The 19,144-nt window shown below is 40.5% G+C and overlaps 1 protein-coding gene across 1 annotated transcript in view; it reads right to left on the reverse strand.

Annotated features, from left to right (window-relative positions):
• Nucleotides 1-1,700: 1,700 nt before the first annotated feature.
• The window catches only part of LOC118103555 (pseudouridine 5'-phosphatase), a 31,225-nt gene continuing 13,781 nt past the window's right edge, over nucleotides 1,701-19,144 (reverse strand). Inside the window, exon 4 of the mRNA XM_035150632.2 lies at nucleotides 1,701-2,650. Within this exon, the coding sequence (XP_035006523.2) occupies nucleotides 2,474-2,650 (177 nt within the window). The 3' untranslated portion in view covers nucleotides 1,701-2,473. The remainder of the gene's footprint in view (nucleotides 2,651-19,144) is intronic.

Genomic DNA, 19,144 nt, shown 5'->3' on the forward strand with positions numbered 1-19,144 from the left:
GCAGTGCTTGATTAGAAATAGAGCTAAAAAATAGAATAAATGAACAATTAGACAATACCGAAATGGAAGTACATGACAAGTTACACAACTTGTATTACATTATCCCCCAAAAAATAAACGCATGAATTGGTTACATGAACATCAGAAGGTCCACTATGTCTGACAAGATCCTTAAATCGGATTAAATCTAAGATCTTTTTGAATGAAGTCATTTTAGTCTGGTGTTCTTTTCAGGCAGCCTCCAATTTAAATCTATACATTCCTTTTTAACACTTATACCACAGTGTGATAAGACTGTAAGCCGCATGCACACACGCGAATACAGGAACTTCACCTCAGGCAGGAGAGGGTGAATGATATGTATAACTACAGAGAGATGAGGGTGTGAGCAAGAAAAGGGGGGGAGAAAGAAACAGCTGAGGAGATAAACTCGCTCCGTGAGGATGAAGGGCGAGGAAGGCGTGGGGGAGGTGGCGGGTGGGGGGATTTCAGCGGCCCGAGGGAGTTGCGGCACCAGGATCCTCCGGCGGGCCGTTAAAGCCTGCTCAGCAAGAGGACGGGGTACATGCGATTCGTAGTATGTGCAGAGGCAGACATGAAAGAGTGGAGGCAACTCAAGGCCTCTGTACTGGATTACACTGTAGGGTAGTGTCAACTCCAAACTGATCCATTGTATACGTGTGTGTGTGAGTGAGTGTGTGTGTGTTCCAGGAGCTGATCATTTAAACGGAAACATCCAAATGACCAGCTAAAATTGGTACCTGTGCTATGACAAGCAGCACTTAATTGTGGCGCATTGCTGTAATGCTGAGTTCACATACAAAGACAATGCAAATAAACCTACATTTCGTGTCGTTTGGGAGTTGAAATATTTGAAGTAGAGCAAAAAAACTCACAATTGAGCAAGAATTTCATGAAACCGACAAGCCTCGCGTAGCATTGTATAGATGGACTGTCAATTTCCGGCTCCTGCAGATGGCCTTGTGGACTCACACCTGACAATGCTGACTTCTCAGGCATTTCCATAAAGGGGACAATGCAGCAACTGTAGCCAGTAACTTGAGTAGTGCGAGTAATGGCATTTAACACAAATGATCCTGCGGTGAGAGTAAACGCACCATAGCTGTCGTCTAACACAAAAGCCCTGCAAAAGTTTAAGCACACATAATTTCAAGGGCAAAAATGTACTTGTTCAGCCTGTGACTGCACTAAACTGCACAACATTTTGAATGGCAGTCACTGAACCTGACGGGTACATCCGGTTTCAGATGTAATGATGTTTTTCGTGTAATCCACCATTGACCTTAGTGTGTATCTACCACATGACACACACACTGACCGCAGGCTGGTGGTACAGTCATAGAGAGTAACAAAAAAAATGTCATTTGATATTAATTAAACTTGAACTCAACCCAAGCCTGAGGCCTTTAAGCACATCGTAGCCGAAACCCAGCGCAAGCCAACAATGCAACAAAGCTTTAGGTCTCGGGTTGTGGTAGCAAAACTCTCGTGTATATTATGTCAACAAACCAGGTGGTCAAATGCTGTTTGTTTACTTTTTATTAATCCTACAAACTAAAATGCTTCAAACCAAATTCAGTTCGTGTTTAACCTGAATGTCTCTGACTCAATGGGGAAAAGGCAACGTGCTGAAAGACTAACTAACAATCATGCAAACATTTTTGAATGATACCAGACCACAGCATGGACTCCTTTTATTTTGGAAATGCACACATATGATTGTCAGTGCCGGACATCCAAGACAGTGGGGCGTTTTAATAGAGAATAAACCACAGTTTTTATTGTGAAAACAATTCAAGGGCAACAATAAATGATCAATAAAATGAATTTCTAAATGTGAGATATGCGTGTGTGCCAAAATGTTGGGGTCTTTTGGGGATTTTAAAGTACAATGTAGGAAAATGACATTCACAGTTTTAGATCCAGTGCCCCTGTTCCTCTGGATATTGTAAGGACCCCCCTGTCAGCTATTTACAGTATTACAGCTTCAGTTGTAGTTTTTGTTGTTGAATACATCTGTAATGTTTAAGCAATACACATTAAAACCCTGTTCACTGTAGCAAGATGGCGGAAGAAGATAAGGAAACAAATATCTAAACCTCACCAGATCTAAATATCTGCATACCCCTACTGCCAAGTGACACAATATGTGTAATATATACCAAGCAAAAGCTTTCAGAAAGGAGTCCTGAAATAGATTGATAATAAACTGGCCTGAGATCTAACAGCTTAAAGGTCTTGTTCAGTGACGGTATGTCTCATCTGTTCGAACGATTGAATGTCATTAACTGGGAAGAAAAACAAAAAACGTCACTTTATACCCAGAGCAGGGTAAGGCATGCAGGAACGCAGTCGGCTTGTTTTTTTTCGACTTGATCATCACTGTGGATTAAGAAAGGAGTCGGACACACAGACTGAATTGTATGGTGTGGTTTCTGACAGGGTGCCTGGCTCAGTCATACGCCGGCAAGCCGAAGAGCTGCGGCTGAAACTCCTCCATGCTCCGGAGTCGCAGCGTGGCCTCCTGGGTAAGGCTGGGGTCTAGGTTGTCATCAGGAATCATCACCACCTGCATCCCCGCCGCCAGTGCTGCCTTCACGCCGTTGGGAGCATCTTCAAACACCAAGCACTGAGCAAGGACAAGAGAGAGAGGAAAACAAAGTGATATTATCCTATAAGCCTATTAGGTCTACAGGATTCCACCCCTGCACACGCTGCAGAGCTGAGAGCGAAAAACAAACATGGCAAAACGGGGGGGAACAGGCCACCATTTCCATTTTCAATGTGATGAACTTGACACTGCCCCGAGCAGTATTGTTTACCCCTGCCAGGTGAAATATCCATTTTAATCTACAATTTGAAGAAGGGTGCCCCCTGCAGCCCTGCTTCGTTGGTTTTGTTTACAGTTTCAGAAATGCTCTTTGACTCCCGAACTGATACGAGCTGTTGTGCATATCAAGAGGCTGGACACACTTTAGGTTGATAAACACATTCTTTGTTTTTATTCCACCGTGAAAGATTTTTCCTGAGGCCGTGGATGCAGCCTGTAATATTCACTCAAGTAACACAAAAGTTAAATTTATTTTCCATTCATCCTGGGAAATGTGTGTGTGTGTGGTATATTCCTACCAGTGACTCTGGAAAGATATGACTTTTATTTTGTCATTTGTTACTTTACTTTATCAATTCATTATCAAAACTTGCTTTGGTCTGGTGTTTTTGATTTCATAATGAAAAAAAAAAAAAGGAAATTAGTTTTCCCATCCAACAGGCACGTTTTAGACAATGGACTCCAGAGACTTGGAGAATGAATGCTAAGGATCACTGGAGCCCATCTTCCCACTAAGAAACTTAGTGTTAGTCAAACTTCTAGTAAAAAGGTAGAAATAACTGTTGTTTATGTTTTAAATTCAGCAAATTAATATAAATATGTTATTTTTATTATTTTTGTCATAGGTAACATTGTTACTCTGTTTTAGTGCATCTCAAAAACTAAACATGCCTAAAACATTGACTTACTAAATTTGTATGCAACTTCATTACATGAATTCAATATAAAAGGTCATATTTACTGAAGTGTTACCTATCATGTTGAGTTAGTGTGGGTAAATCAAATAACTTGAGAAATATTTCATTAAATAAGGATCGTTATACATGAAACTTGTGTTTAATGTACATATTTATGTATACATATCATTTTATTTAATCAAATCACTCTGAAGTAATTAGATTTATTCACACCAACTCAATATGATAGAAATACTTCATTAAACATGACCCTTTATGTTGAACCTGCTGCTCGAGGTAGACAAAGAAGGTTTACTGCTCTACAATTTGTCACGATACCGTGTTTCTGTGTTTCCACATCTCAGAGGCAGCAGTAGGTAAACAAGCAAATAACACCGTCTGTGCTTGATCTTCTCTGTGGAAGATGCGCAGTAAGTTTGAAAAGTCTAAGACAGAACATTGTTACACAAGCGGTGCAGCTACTTTAAGGGATAGTTCGAGAGTGGGTGTTATACAGTGATGTTGGCATCTGAGTAGAGAATTAGCAGTACAGCCATGGGCTACCAGCACAATGTATTGGTGTTTTAGGCTGTTTGTTAAATAAATCCTACAACCCCTCAGGACCCAAGAAAGTTCCTGCACTCTCACGGCTGTCAGATACTAAGGCTAGCAGAACTGCCCTAACATATTCTGGTCTGCTGTACGGACCATTAGTTACCTTGATGTTTGGCAGCAATCAACTAATTTGTCCCCGAAACAGTTTCATCATAATCCGAATATTTTACACTTCATTGTATAGCTGTGTGAATCGCCCTCACAGACCAACTGACCTAATCTGTCACAGTCAGACTGGCCATCAGCAGCACAGGGATCAGTCCTGCCACATTAGTGGCCCGATTGACCATCAAAACATCCATTAAGTTTTTACCATCCTTGGCACGCAGGGAGGCAGACCTCAGCATGCTCCAGTGTGCACTAGAGTGAACTTTGTGTACGTTCAGTGAGCGATCACAATAATGATCCCTTTACAAATAGGCCAGGCCTACCTGTGTGCAGTCTTTTAGCTGTCACACCCATGAAAACCTGCTCCGATGGTAATGATGTCCCAGGAACGCAGAGATAACACCTCACTGGAGTAAGTGGTCAAAACACTTTTTGTTTAACGGTTAAACAGTTCGTCAACAACTGTAAACCCCCCACTGTGACCTGTGGAATCGAAGGAGCGATTTTGCACAATTGTCACTTAGGCTGTTTTCAGACATGACCGTAGCCAATTCTCCGGATTTTACCCGCAGTCTGCCTTTCACACATGCACAACAACGAGAGGTACTCTGCAAAGACACGTTCACAACAGCAACAGATCCTCCGCGTTATTCAGGCGCGAGGTGGAGCAGCCGGGTGCAGCAGGCAGAGGCAGGCAGAGACTTATTAACTTTGCTGTGCTCCTCACAACACAGACTTACAACAACTTTTGAAGTCTTTGGAAATGGATGTTGTTTGTGAGGTAGACCTGTGTCAGGGTGACATGCCAGGCCAAGTGAAAATATGGATAACGCGCGGCTAATTTGCGTCTGAAATACTTTTCTGTGCACATGTTCAACAAGGACATTCCAACAGCTGCAGTAAATTAATACGGCTGAACCTTCACCAGGAGGTTAATCAGTTTTCAGTATCCGATAATCGCATTCAGAAGTGTGCAGAAAGGAAGAGGGAAGGCGCCAAGGCAGAGTGATATAAGGCTTAGTTCATACCAAGTATTTCACAACCCTTAAAGCTGGACACAGAAGCAAGAACGCTCATATTTACCCATACAGCAACTCAACAACATGAGCTTCAAACTCATTTGTTTATAGGCAAAATTTCGATTAACTGAAAATAATTGTTATTCAAAATGCACTTGAATCATGTGTGTAATAGCCATGAGAACTAAAATGTCACATTTCAGTTCACCACTGAGTATCATACTAATATTGTAACTGATATAGGTATACCTATATATAGCTGCTGAGAAATGACACTTACTTCATCAGCTGAAAATAAGCAAGTACTGTACATCTATTAAGTTTTAGTATCTGATGTCTTAAGTTAGAGGCAGGGTTGGTACGCAGTTTCTGAAGCACTTAATCTTAGTTGGTGAAATCCTCTCCACATCCTCCACTGTCTCTGGCCCTCACATCATTGTATTAAACATGCTCAATCATTTTGTTGGGGCAGAATGAAATGATTTGCTGGCGTATCCATCTGTCACTAACAAACCTGCCTGCCTCCATGCCCGGGCATCCACAAACCATCCATCCATCCATGCATTAGCTTCAAGGATTGCGCGTGTGTGCTGTATCCAATCCCTAATGACAACGTATACACCCTGGATAAACCTACAGTGTGTATATAAACAGAAATGTGGTGTTCTATATCTGTATATTTTTGTCTTTTCATGCTGTATTTTCATTGCTTTTTTTTGTCGACACAGGTTATAGTTTTGAAGTGGCCAGAAGTGTTTCACAGAGAGGTCTAAGACCATTGTTTCAGCAATAATTAAACCACAAAGTGACTTTAGCTTGACTTTGAAATGCCTCTTTGTTTCCTTCTTTATTACCAACATTGCATAGTGAATTCATTACTGGGTTAAAACACAGGCTTTAACCTTTTGTGGTTGAAACAGTACTTCAGTGTGAATAAAGGAAACAGCCGTAAACTGAGTCTAAAGCCCTTCAGAAGAAAGCAAAAGATCAAGCCTGAAAGGCTCAAGGACCTTTGTTCATCTCAACTCTAATACTCAGGTAGAATAAAGGGGGCTCCTCAAGTCTCTTTAAATCCTAATTGACTTCTGTGATGTCACTAAGCCTGAAACTGGATGATGTTGAACAATGCAAGCGGAAACACCGAGTTCACAACAGAGGGCTCTCGCTAATTCCCTTGAATGGGAGCAATTAAAACTAGTAATTACCCAATGAGCTGGCGAAATGACCCTTTAATCTGCCTCCGATGCGCTGTATTGAAATGGATGGACGCACATCGACAGCTCAGGTGGATTATAAATGGAAGTTACAGAAGTAAGAACAACATTTTTATAGTTGAATTGTCAATTATATGTGTGTCAGAAGAATATTCCACATCATGTGATACTACTGTATATGAAAAGTGAACAATACCTGATAGGGGTATATACAGGGCACATGCAGGGTACGCATCACCCCCCCAATGCTTTTCATTTATGTTTAATATGAGGAGCATGATCCTGTTGCTGGACTGTCACTAACATCGAAACCACTTTCATTTTGAAACTATAGATTAGCAACAAAGCTGCGAGTGCTTAGATGCAACAGTTAAACAACTGTTCCTGGTCTCTCTTTCCTCAAAGGTTTTGACTTTACTATGTGCAGTGGTTTAAGGTAATGTATTTTGTGAATATGCTCTGTACAAATTTAAAATTAATTGAATTAAATAGTCAAATTAGAGGATGAACGGTGTCTTTGTAAGGTGGGCCACCACATTGGTTCTCCATTGACGTAATATGTTGACGTACGGAGTAAGTCTCACAAGGCAATATACCATGGCTGTCCAAAGTCTCTCAGTTTAACTGGGTTTTTCAACCTCTTCACCCCTCTCTACAAATTTTTCAGGATTTTCCCCCACTTTAATTTGTTGCTGTATCAAACCATGACAATCAGACACCAGTCATAAACTGTCTGAATAATTGACAGGCATCTTCTTTATTCCTCCCAAGAGTAAATACATCAGTAAGATGTAGTCCATAATCTGGTTTAGTATCAAATTAATGCGCTTTTCCACTGAAGAGACGCAAGAATACATAACCAGTGACTTCCCGGAACCATTAAGAAGCTTCGTGGCACTGCTGGAGCTAGTAAAAGCCAGTTGGGGGCACCATCATCAGCAAGCATGAAATAAGCAAGCGATTTTTGTATTTTCAACATTATTTTCAGGCTGTGTTATGTCCTTAATTCTGACAGATTCCAGTAGTGTTTTTTGCTGGAACTTGCATTTATTATTACTCCTCAAGCAGAAGTCCTAATTTAGTTTAGAGTTGGTGGAGAACAGTGGATACGAAATCAGAACCTCTGCCACTTAATGCACATTACATTCTAAGCCCCTACTGTGGTAAAAGGTGCTAACAGGCTTTCCCTCCTGTGATAATGGCCGCTGGCTTGTCAGCTAAATTCAAGAGATTCTTTTCAAGCAACAGAAAGGGGTTCAAGCGACTTTAATCATTCACATGGAAGTAACCTGCTTTTGTCTGATTGATTTGTCTAAAGATGTTAATATAAAACTACAGAAACAGACTGAAAAACCAAAGGGCAGTCACTGAAGACTTGAAGTTATTGTTGGGAGAGATTGAGACACAGAGACAACAAAAAGCATCAGTCTCTCCGCTCACATACACACAGAATAACCTCTTTTTATTGGAAGGCAAAAAATCTATCTGTGATTGGTCAATACATGTTAGGGTTGGGCGATGAGACGAATATATATATATATAGTTTATCGGCGAGTGGTGCGGGGGCCATTGTTGGTTGTTTTGTTTTCTTGGTTAATTGATCAGGAGATATTTATTTTGCTAATATAATGGTCTGCCTCCTCGAGACTTTATTCAACAAAAAAAATCAAAATGAATATATAATTATTCATTCAGTCAGTCCATCGCTCACTTCCCCCTCTCTTGCTGACATGCAGGCAAAGACTCAGCGGACGTCTCCCACCAACAACTCTTTCAACGTATTTTTTGATTCTCAGTGTTCATGGCTAATTTGTTTGTAGCCACTGACACAATATCAACACTGATCACCACACGATGATTGAGACTTTTATTAAACTGCTGCATATTCATCATTCAACCCATACTTCATCCGTGTCTGTGTGTGCCGTGCACACAGCTTGTGGACACTAGTAGGGCTTACCCTAATTTGGGTTTGGCATGAAAACAAAAAACACACTACGGATTGTCATTGGATTTGTGATCTGGCTTACAGAGATGATTTTATAGGTCTGAATGTGTACATCGGATTTGAATTTCCTTATGGATAACAGGGATTTGGTGTGTCAGGAGAATAAAACAGCATGTATGTGGGTGTGTCCCACTGCAAATACGAGGTTGTGCCGCATTTTTAAATGCTGCAGCAAAGAATTGTGGGGTGGCATTTTCTTATTTCCTTTTCTTATTACAAAGGATGGCCTGGTGTTTCCTATGCTAAAGGAGATAAGTCAGGAAGCATGGAACCTCCTTTCTTTATAATTAAGAGAATTGGAACTGCTCTTATTATGGTGGTGGCTGAAAAACGTCCAGGTCATTTCACTTAGTTAGGAAGGTGCCCAAGCAAAATGGACTATTGGAGCGGCGCCCCGGTCAATTTGGGAAACAAATGAATCCAATTGTTGATGTGCGAGAACACACTGAAATACACACACGTCTACCACAGCTGACCACATTGCAGTAAGAAACCACAGCAGCATCAGTAGCTGAGCACTGCTGACTGTGGCCCCAAAACCATTTCCCTATAGAGGCTGTCACACAAAGAGGTGGTGTTCTGCTTGTTAAACAGCCAGCCACAGAGCAACACAGCTAAATATAATTTAATTAAGTTTTTGCAGTTTTTAATGTTTATGTTTTTGTATGTTAATTTGAATGTTTATTTCCCTGCTTGTGCTCATGTAAAGCTGCATTGCTTAACTTAAATGTATGCATATCCTGTAATGTGAGTTATGGCGATATTACTAAAAGATTATAAAGACCAAAAGTCTTACTGCGTGTGAATCTATTTCAGAGAAAATTCAGATTTGACAGACTGTCATTAAGAAACTGTTTCCACAGACAAATCGTATTCACAGTGACTGTTCACCAGCTCAGAGTCTGACTCTGACAACATCAGGACAATCTGATGTGGAATTTCAAAGTAAAAGCCCTTGGAAATATCATATTGTGACTGTTTTGGTTGTAGCAACAGTAAAGGAGATTCTTATGGCATTAGACATTGAAAAGATGGCAGAGGGCAGTAAGTTACTGGGCCGCCCACTTGTTTACCAGTCTGGTAACAGTTACATCAACAAATAGGGTTAGCCTAACATTAGAGCTCTGGTGCTTTGTGTTAAAAAGCTGGCCTGGAAAGGAGTCAAATTCCCAGCCTGAATTATTGCCCCTGTCCGCCCCCGGCTGTAAACTGAAGATCTTCCAGGTTTGGTCAGATAAATGGAGACATTTGAAGAAGTCACCTTGGGCTTTTCGAAAATGCAACAGTCACTACTTTCCGACCACTTTCAGAGGAAACTATGTATTAATCGAAAAATAATTCATTAATTCATGGATCATGATGTTTAGTTAGTTGTGGCACAGACACACCATCACACTAGGTGGAAAATAACTTGATGTAACAAAGCACAAGCATTATTTACCATTTATATGAGACCCAAACTTAATTCACAGCCTAATCTCATTTTCTTAATCCAATGTAGATTCAGTCAGCGCTCAGAAGCCATCATTCATCATTAAATGTGCATACCCCCTCAAATCGATAATACAACTCTCAGGGGGACGGAGTGTTGAATCCAAGACTGCAGCTCTGTGGGGCTGATGGGTAACTGATCAAAACAACACCTCTCCAAAATAAACAATTTTCCACTTTTGAAATTGGACTACAAAACCAAGTGACCTGGATAATCTAAACCACCAAGAACCTCCCGAGGCTTCGGGCATTTTTGTCAATTTCATTGCAAAATTCAAACACAAAGGCATTAAAAGCTATAGGAAGAAAAGATTTTCTATATTCAAATAATTTCTCTTTCTGTGTGGACAAAAGATACCTGCATCCCAAATGGCATATTGCAGAGGTATCGTCGAAAGAAATAGGAACCGCAAACGTTTCAGTTGGGCTTTAAACGCCACTCTTTAATATATCACTCCTTTGTTTGGATTGAAGGAATAAACAGACATATTTCAAATAAAGAAGGGAGGGGTATACAAGTTCTTAAGAGTCTTTCAGAAAAAACACCTTTACTTCCCTCTGTGAGGAGACGCAGGACCTGCTGGTCCTCGGCTTCATAAGGTGCCATAGAGGGTTTGAAACGTATCCACAGGCCCGCACCCAAACACCTGCAAGATTCCGCAGAGCCAGCGTATGTGGATTCACTGTGAACCCAAAGGCGAATGTGGCCAGACGAAGGGGATGAAGGGTGAGGCAAGAGCCGTAAATTGCGTGTGTTTGGTGTGCACAGATACAAATGCACACCTTTTGCTATTGTCTCCACAAACAACTGGCCCACTAACACAGACACTGTCTACTCCCTGAGGGGAGCTTGTTGTGGCCAGATGACAGCAGCCAGTGCCTGCGTGCTGTGATTTGGAGAGGATCCAGGCCCTGTTTGGCTGCAAACAGTGCTGCTGGCTGTGGAGTTGAATAAGGACGCCTCTACAATGAGCGGCTGTGCCCTGATTGAGCGGCGTCCTTCTACATTTTAGCTGCGTCATCTTCCTGCGGCATCAGGAAGATCATTTGTTCATGGGAAAAGATCAGACACGGGATTTGAACCTGAGCGGTCGCATGGTGTTGAGTTATTTTCCCCACCGATGAGTGGACACGAGTCAACATTCTGATCAAAGGATACAATCACAGCTATTTTGTGTAGTTCTGTTAGCAGTCCCTGGTTAACCTATTCTTCTTTTTAATACCTTATATGATCCTGCTTTCACTTAAAACCTTTCATATTCTTTAAATTCTGATCTGCCGCGTTAAAGTCTAAGTGAAGGAATGGGAACCACTTACCACTCTATTGATTGTATACAATTAATGATGCAGCCTTGGGAATTACAGAGCTTAAAACCAAATGTAGGGGGGGGAAATGATAGTTGGTGCCTAGAGTCAAAACAAGATGAGATGAATTTTCATATCATATTTAAAAGTGTGCTATGATTCAGTAATTATATGTACTGATGGAAAAAAATCCAAGGGAAGGTTTTCTATGCTTAAAAAGAAAATATATAGTTTGCTCAATTTGTGTTCACAATACGCTAAGACCCATAGATAATATAAAGACCAGGCCTGGAATAGCAGGTGCTGAGATATTTGTAAACCCTACTTTAATGCAGATTTTCTTTGGAATATGTAAAAACATGCTATGTTAAAGCCAAATGATAAACCAGTACATGGAGTGAGAGGAACACACACAGAGCTCTGTCTGTTTAACACGTCACTCAATTTGCAAACTGTTGGCACGTGCCCAAGTCTGATTTAAGTTTTAAAGACTCAAAAGGTAAGTGCATGGACACACATCCTTATTTAGATGTTTGCATATCAACAATCCGGTCTGCTTGACCACTCTTAAAACCTGCGGAAGAAAAGAAAATGAAGAATTGCAACTTTACAGACAATGTTGCATCAGCGAGGTGGTTTCGAAGCTTGATGCACTGACATCAGTTGCACTATTTTGGCAGGTGCAAGTTTTCAGGTGATTTTTGGCATATCTGGCAGTAAAAATGTTGGGGGTCATCGTTGCATATTAACAATCTGCTGCAGCGACCAGTGAAGAGAGGCCAAGGATAGAAAAAAATCATTGAGTAGCAGTAACAGTTGGAGAACTGTCAGGACAGAGGCTGGAAGACGGACTATGAGCTCAAGAGGCTTTGTAGGACACTCGCTCGGCAAAGTCCTCAACTGATTGGGCATTACAAGAGCGGCATTAAATATGTGAGCAGATTGAAGAAGAAGCCACTAGGAGATTTCAGATTAAGAGGACAAATCCACGACCATTTGTTGCTGAGACACAAATTGGACCCCGATCAACCCCATCCGACTCACCTGGTTAAAGATCCTAGAACATTTTCGTTCATGTTCAGTCCTCTGTGGATAAAAGCGGTAGTGTTTCCACTGTCACCTGTCGTAAATTGATTTAATGATTTAACATAACCATCGAGTACTATATGCATTTATACAGGTATGAGAAATCCATACCTCCCCCCCCTCATCGTGGGGCAAACTGTGGGCAAATGGAACATCCCACCTGAGACAATACCAATTCATTCCACGTATAGGGGGTTAAAGTTGGCCGGAATATTAAACCACGCCATTACACAGAGCTGTTTGCAAGATGCATAGCGATGAGGTAATGTATCGTGATTCTCGTTCTGATCTCATCCATCTGGTTTGTAATAGATGTCGAGTTGGCGAGGAACAGAATGGGTTAGCCTAGCATTTAGCCTAGCGCCTAGCCCCGCTCGCTTCCCCTGCTTGTTCGCGCTCCCTCTGCATAAAAATAGGCTTTTGCAGCCTGACTGTCGTAAATCATTGCTCTGACCTCACGGGCAATCCGCCCCCCGAACACAGACATTGAGAATACTTCATGGAAAAAGCCTATTTTCTCCCTGATTGTCTCATCCGCTGTTGTAGCTATATTAAAATAAGACAGTTTCATAACCAGATAAAAACTCTTACGGGTGATTGATGATAAAAGACCAAAGGTATACCAGGTCACATAATGGATAATGCATCCCAGCAAATTCAGTACCAGGCACACACACACACACATTGGTGGCGAAGTACCTACATGTTCAAGTATTTGCTAAAGTTATTGTTCAGACGTGTCTGGGGCATGAGGAAGAAAGCAAATACAGGAAGAGGGCACCTTGTTCCTTGATGCTAGTATAAGATAGAACTTGCGAAACATTATTTGCTCACAACTACACAAGGTTGGATCGTGCTCCCACCGAAACCAAACTGTTCAAAAGCTTGATTTGGTCATAATCTGGGTGCAACTAGTGTTCACACCTGTCCAAACAAATCACACTAAGAGTCCAAGTGTGAAAACGCTGCAAGTGCTAACTTGTATAACCCTAATTTGAAATCAAATGTATCTATTAATTTAAGCAATACCAATTATTGAATGCATCCAATAGCTGGAAAATGTGACTGCAGAAGAGTCAATATTCTTTCTCTCTCCAATGTTGTTCTAATAATGGCCTCGGCTAGTGTAGTGCTGTGAGCACTGCTCTACCAAGAAGTCCCTGGTGGATTCATTGTTACAGCACTGGGAAAATAATGTCTTAAATAGAATCCCTCCCTTTGAATTACACTATCAACAGACAAATCTGCCGCGCTTCACTTGTGGCTTAGCAGCTTTGTCAGCATGTGGCACTTAGGTGAAGGCAATGTATCAACCACATGTCTGACAGTCTGTCTTCCTGACCACCTAACATGGCTGTAGATTGAACATGTCATCGTGTCCACCAGGGAAACAATTAAAGTGTGTGCTGTGTAGTAAACACTACTGACGTCTCGTGCTTTTGGAAATGAACACGTGCTCAGTGGTGTTTTGAAAGATATTCATAATTTGTACACATTCATGGCATTTTGTTTTAGCCCAGCTCATTAGAGATGTTTGAAACCAGTTCAGGTCCACTGGGAGAAATCAGGTGAATCAATAATTGAAGTGGTTTGCATGAGTTTAACTTGGATAGTCAGATAAAGTGCATCGACTTAAATCCTGGATTTCACTTCAGATCAATAAAGTATCTGTCCATCTATCGAGGTAGATACTTCAATGTCCCTTTAGTCTTTCCATTCTTACGTATCTTATACTTTTAACACAACACATAACAGGGGGGAATATTGTCTCTTTTACTTCTGTTCCTTTTCTGATATTAACGGTTACTTTGAAGAATAACATTATTATATCAAACATATGGTCCCTTAATGACATAGGAAGCCTTGTTACACATTATAAACAAGTCCATCTGCTGCTCATTTCTTCACAATAATAACCCAGCAACAATATGCATTGGCATGAAAAAGTTTGCACAGTTCTGGTCAAAATGTCTGCCACTGTGAACTTTCTTATAGATGCCATCTGTGTTGGAATTCTAGAATCATTTAACATCGAGGATTGTTCTGAGATATTTGTAGTCATCTACCTCTCGCAGGAGATCGTACATGTTTACAAAAGTAGAGTATGAATGAGCAATGGCACCTAGCCTACGCCATTGTGAGCATTCATAGTTGTGCGTAGGTGCAAGTGTATAGTTTCTATGCTACTGTGTTGGGTTTCTTACGGCCCCGGTCTTCATAAATAGTAAAATGTCTGGAGTTTGGTGAACAATAAAGACCCATTAAAGAAAAGAGTATTTTCACATGGTTCTATTTGTACTGCAATGCAACAGGATATAATGTATGCCTGTGGCACTACTATCATGTTATTGTTATGCAGTACATTTCACCCTTCGTAGTATGTTATGATTGACTTGCTCACTGTGTGTAAAAAAAATCCTGTGCTTTACCAGTTGTTGCAGCTTTTGCTCCCAACAGAGCCGAGAAAGTAAGACAACAAAAGTTGCAATAAAATTCCAGCTGGGATGCGTGGCTCCTAAATGATGGGAAACGTTACCAAGCTGGCACACTCGTGTGCATGTCAAAAATAACATGTGAGCACACGCCAATAAAATTGTGTGTTTGTGAGTCATGCATGTTTTTTCTGTCCTACGTGCAGTGGCGAGTGAATAAGCGACAGTGACAGATTGCCCTCCGCATCTTCCAAATGATCCGGGAGCCTGAGGCGGCTTGAGCAAGGGATGTGTAACATTTCATCATCTCTGTTGTGGAGAGCAGAAATGAAACCAGTGTTGATGATAGACGGACCTTTACAGTGGAGGATAAGAACTCAGGAAGCGCAAGTGTGTGTGTGTGTGTGTGTGTGTGTGTGTGTGTGTGTGTGTGTGTGTCAAAAGGTCACACACACAGCCTACATGGTTCAAGGCCTATGCCTACCTAAGGCCAAATTCTAATGAACGCAATAAGCAACTAAACAGATAGATGGTATATCAACATGAGATGGATGCCCAGAATAAAAAGCTGTAATGTCTGTTATGCAACTCTGCCAATAATATTTCCATATTGATGACTTATTTATACTTCTCAAAGATGCATTTCAACGTAAAAAAAGTTGGCTGAAATGTGTTCAGGAATCAGGATTCAAGAAAAACAGAAGATGTGTCTGCCAAAGACGGCTACTAAAAAGCAAAATCATTCATGCCTGCAAAGAGAAATAACACAACGACAGGAATGAAACATGAGGTATGCATCCCAGACAAATAAAATGGTTTATGTATTAATCCCTTACATGCAGGCATTTGGTGTAGTAATTACAATACACAGAAAATGTGCTGCATTGGCTTCACACCATGGTTGTAAAGAGACACATCACTGGATTACTATGATACCGAAGAAAACTCAGAGGCAGGTATCTGAAGTGTTTTGCCTCATACAAAAAGCAAAACATGTATTTCTATATTATTTTGATAAAATATTTATCCCACTTACGATCACAAATACACCTAGAACTTTTTACAGAAATGTGTATTAAAGAAATAATTCAACAAACTTAATTAGTGAGGTTTAACTATGAGGCTACATGTTCAAACAATAATTTGATGAAGAACGCTTTATCTATAATGGTTTTGTCTGCAAAAATACAATAGCTCCAAACCTTACAAGAGCCTGAAAAGCTCAAATCAGGGCGACCTAAATGTTTTTCAATCTTTTATGATTGCTCCGAACTATATAGTTAGGAGTTTATATTCCAAAGTAGGTTTTCCAAACAGTCAAAAGGAAGACGTGTAAAAGTTTGTTGATTTTTGCAATTTTCGCGTTTAGAAAATAATTATAATGGTCTTTTGCATTTGGACATGGATGAAACCATTTTCTTTATGCATGAAATCAAGCGATTCCCATTGCATTTCTTCAAATCATATTACTGCCCAATTATGGAAATTAATGTTAAGATCATATTTTATTGACTTCTAAAGTGCAAATGAATCAAATACATTTTTCAATCCGCCCGTTGTTTGGGGTTGATTGCTCGAACTTTCCGCTGAAAGGGTTCTTTGTGAAATCTGGGCAAAGGAGAAACACAGCCGGACATGTTTACTGACTGACACAAAGTAATCACAACAGAGGCAGCGATTACTGAGCACATTTTCATTAGGAGATAACTTAACACTGTGCTGTGTGTAAAGAGATTGCAATTGCCTCAAAGAAAAGCCAGAAGGCAGCCCAAGGACCTAATCAAAAAAAAATCACCATTGAGCCAAAATGAGTGTCTGCAAATCTCCCAGCCACCCTGCCTCCCTTTGCTTTGCTTGTGATCTAAGGAGGACCCTGCAGCAGGCTTAACCCACACATTTGAAGTCTGCGGCGATAAAGTATCCAGCCAGGAAAATACAAACAGGGAGAAGGGACCGGGCAGTGTATCCGGATGCAAGTCGAGCAACGTATACGCTCGAGTAGATAAGAGGAATACAGAGGGCTGCAGAGTGTGGGCTAAGTGGTTTTAAATCAACTTGGCCATCACTGTATTTTAAACCATTCAGCAACCCATAATAGTTTGTCAGAGTTTATTCCAAAAGCTAACCAAATGGAACCTTTCAGCCTCTGCACTGTTTAAAACCTCTCAGGACTGTTTCTGTGTTCCATGGAAACCTTTTAAGATACCTCGCATCATTCCCAAAGCCTCTCCATTACAACAGCTGCGGCTGTTCTGCGAGTGACCCTGGCCATGTTGCACGTTCAAGCACCAGACTGGAGACAAATTAGATTGTTAAAATGATAAATTAAACGATTCTGCTGGCTGCAGCTTGGAAACACTGTTTTCGCCTCATTTTGGAGTACCTTTACTTTGGAATCTGTATCCTCGTAAAGCCTCGATGATTTCTGAGGGATGAAAGCCAATAAAAGCATGGGGGGTGGGGCAGGTCCTGAATTATAGTTGCCATGTTGTTGCAGCATCATTATCTTCACATCCAAAGCTCCTGTTTTCAACAGGGAATTCACAGACCTTATCCACCCTGTGTGAGATCCTGTTCTTTCTCTTTCTCATTTCTCAGTGCAGGCGTTTCTTTAATGTACTGTTCCTGCACCAAAACTGTGTGGTTTGAAAGGGGCTAGTGATACAACTGTTGTGACAATGAAATGGAAATTAAGAAAATGATAATATCATAGTTGAATGAATGTGTAATAATTTAGTTTTTGTCCCCTTTTAGTGGGCAACATTCCCTTTTGGGGTTCACTGATTAGTGTCTGGAATGAAATATAATATATAATCTTCTGACACTTACAAACGACAAGTAGCATTTTGACAGATCTTGTTTTGCAAGTACCATAAGCTTGTTTAGTATGTATATTTGTTGAATTGAGAAACTAAATTTATGAAATAAGATACATATTTCAAATCCTATAAGAAGTACACTAATCAGAAAATTAAGGGAACACTTAAATCACATATCAGATCTTGATGTTACGAATAATTCAAGTTAAACATCTTTATGTACATTGTATAATTTGTTGAGAACAAAATGATGTAACAATATTCAATGCAAATCAAAAATAATCAACTCATTAAGGGCTGGATTCAAAACTACACTAAAAATCAAAGCGAAAATTTGAAATCACTTAGGAATATTTGTATCTAACTTTTGCTAAGAAAAGCGGACAAGCAGAAGATGAACTTATATTTATTTTATTTCTTTTGGTCGACCCTCATATATTTTTGCTTTTACTGTTGCTTATACAGAGGTATGACATCATTCTGCTTTACGGCAGTGTGGTAAATCAGTGTTGAAGTTGTACAACTGCTGTATGGAAAAGACGACAAAAAAAAATAAGATGGCACCAGGGAGAAAAAAAGTCCTGTCTTTTGCAACAGTATCATGGCGGAGAGACAGTTAGTAGTGAATGTGGACAAAAGCATTTCTTTTTTCCTCACTTCACCTAACGCTTGTTATGGCAGAGAGGACGGTCCGGAGGAAGAGCGGGTCATCCACTAACCAGCAAGTTGGCAGTTAATTCCCTGGCCTTTACCGTCCACATGCCATGTCCATGGGAAAGACACTGAACCTTAAACTTCACGTCTGCTATAAAAGCACAGCATATAACAGCACAGGAATATGACTTGAAGTGCAAAGGGATTTGAGTGTTCATCGAGAAAAGCACGATATAAATGCAGTCCATTTACCTAGGTGTGGATGTAAGGGATGCTTTGGCAGCCCCATTACCAGCATTTCATACACCAGTAGCTAGCACCACGGTTGCTTAAGTGCACTTGTATCCGCACTGCTGTCACTAAAATGAAATGTTCTTGTAAAACATAATCTCAAGGACACATTGTCTCGCTTTCTCATGCATTTTTCATACATCTCGCATGTCTTGTGGGAAAAAGGGTTTTATTTGAAATGTAAAGAATAAAGATCTGGTCAAATCTAATCTCTAATCCTAAAAGAAAAGATATTCATTTAAGATTCCACAGCCACGGGGGACGGAATGTGGGGGCACTTTGGACAACACCTACTCTTACGACCCAAAACTGTAAAATTAGGGATTCTGTGCAAACTTGTTGAATTTAAACTGACCTCAAACACCTGCAGTATATTCACAGATTTGGAAATCTATGGGCCGGTGTCCATTTGGAGGTAAGCTTTAAATATGGTAAGCTTTGGCAGGGTTTTAATGGGCTAATTTAATGTTCAGATAGAAAAGTTCATGTCTTAATTGTACCTGATTTGAATATCTGGATTATTAAGCCTTCCCCTGGTGTAATGCCCTGTATGATTAATGACAAAGGAAGAACT

Source organism: Hippoglossus stenolepis, chromosome 24 (genome assembly GCF_022539355.2).
Source record: "Hippoglossus stenolepis isolate QCI-W04-F060 chromosome 24, HSTE1.2, whole genome shotgun sequence".
NCBI lineage: Eukaryota > Metazoa > Chordata > Actinopteri > Pleuronectiformes > Pleuronectidae > Hippoglossus > Hippoglossus stenolepis.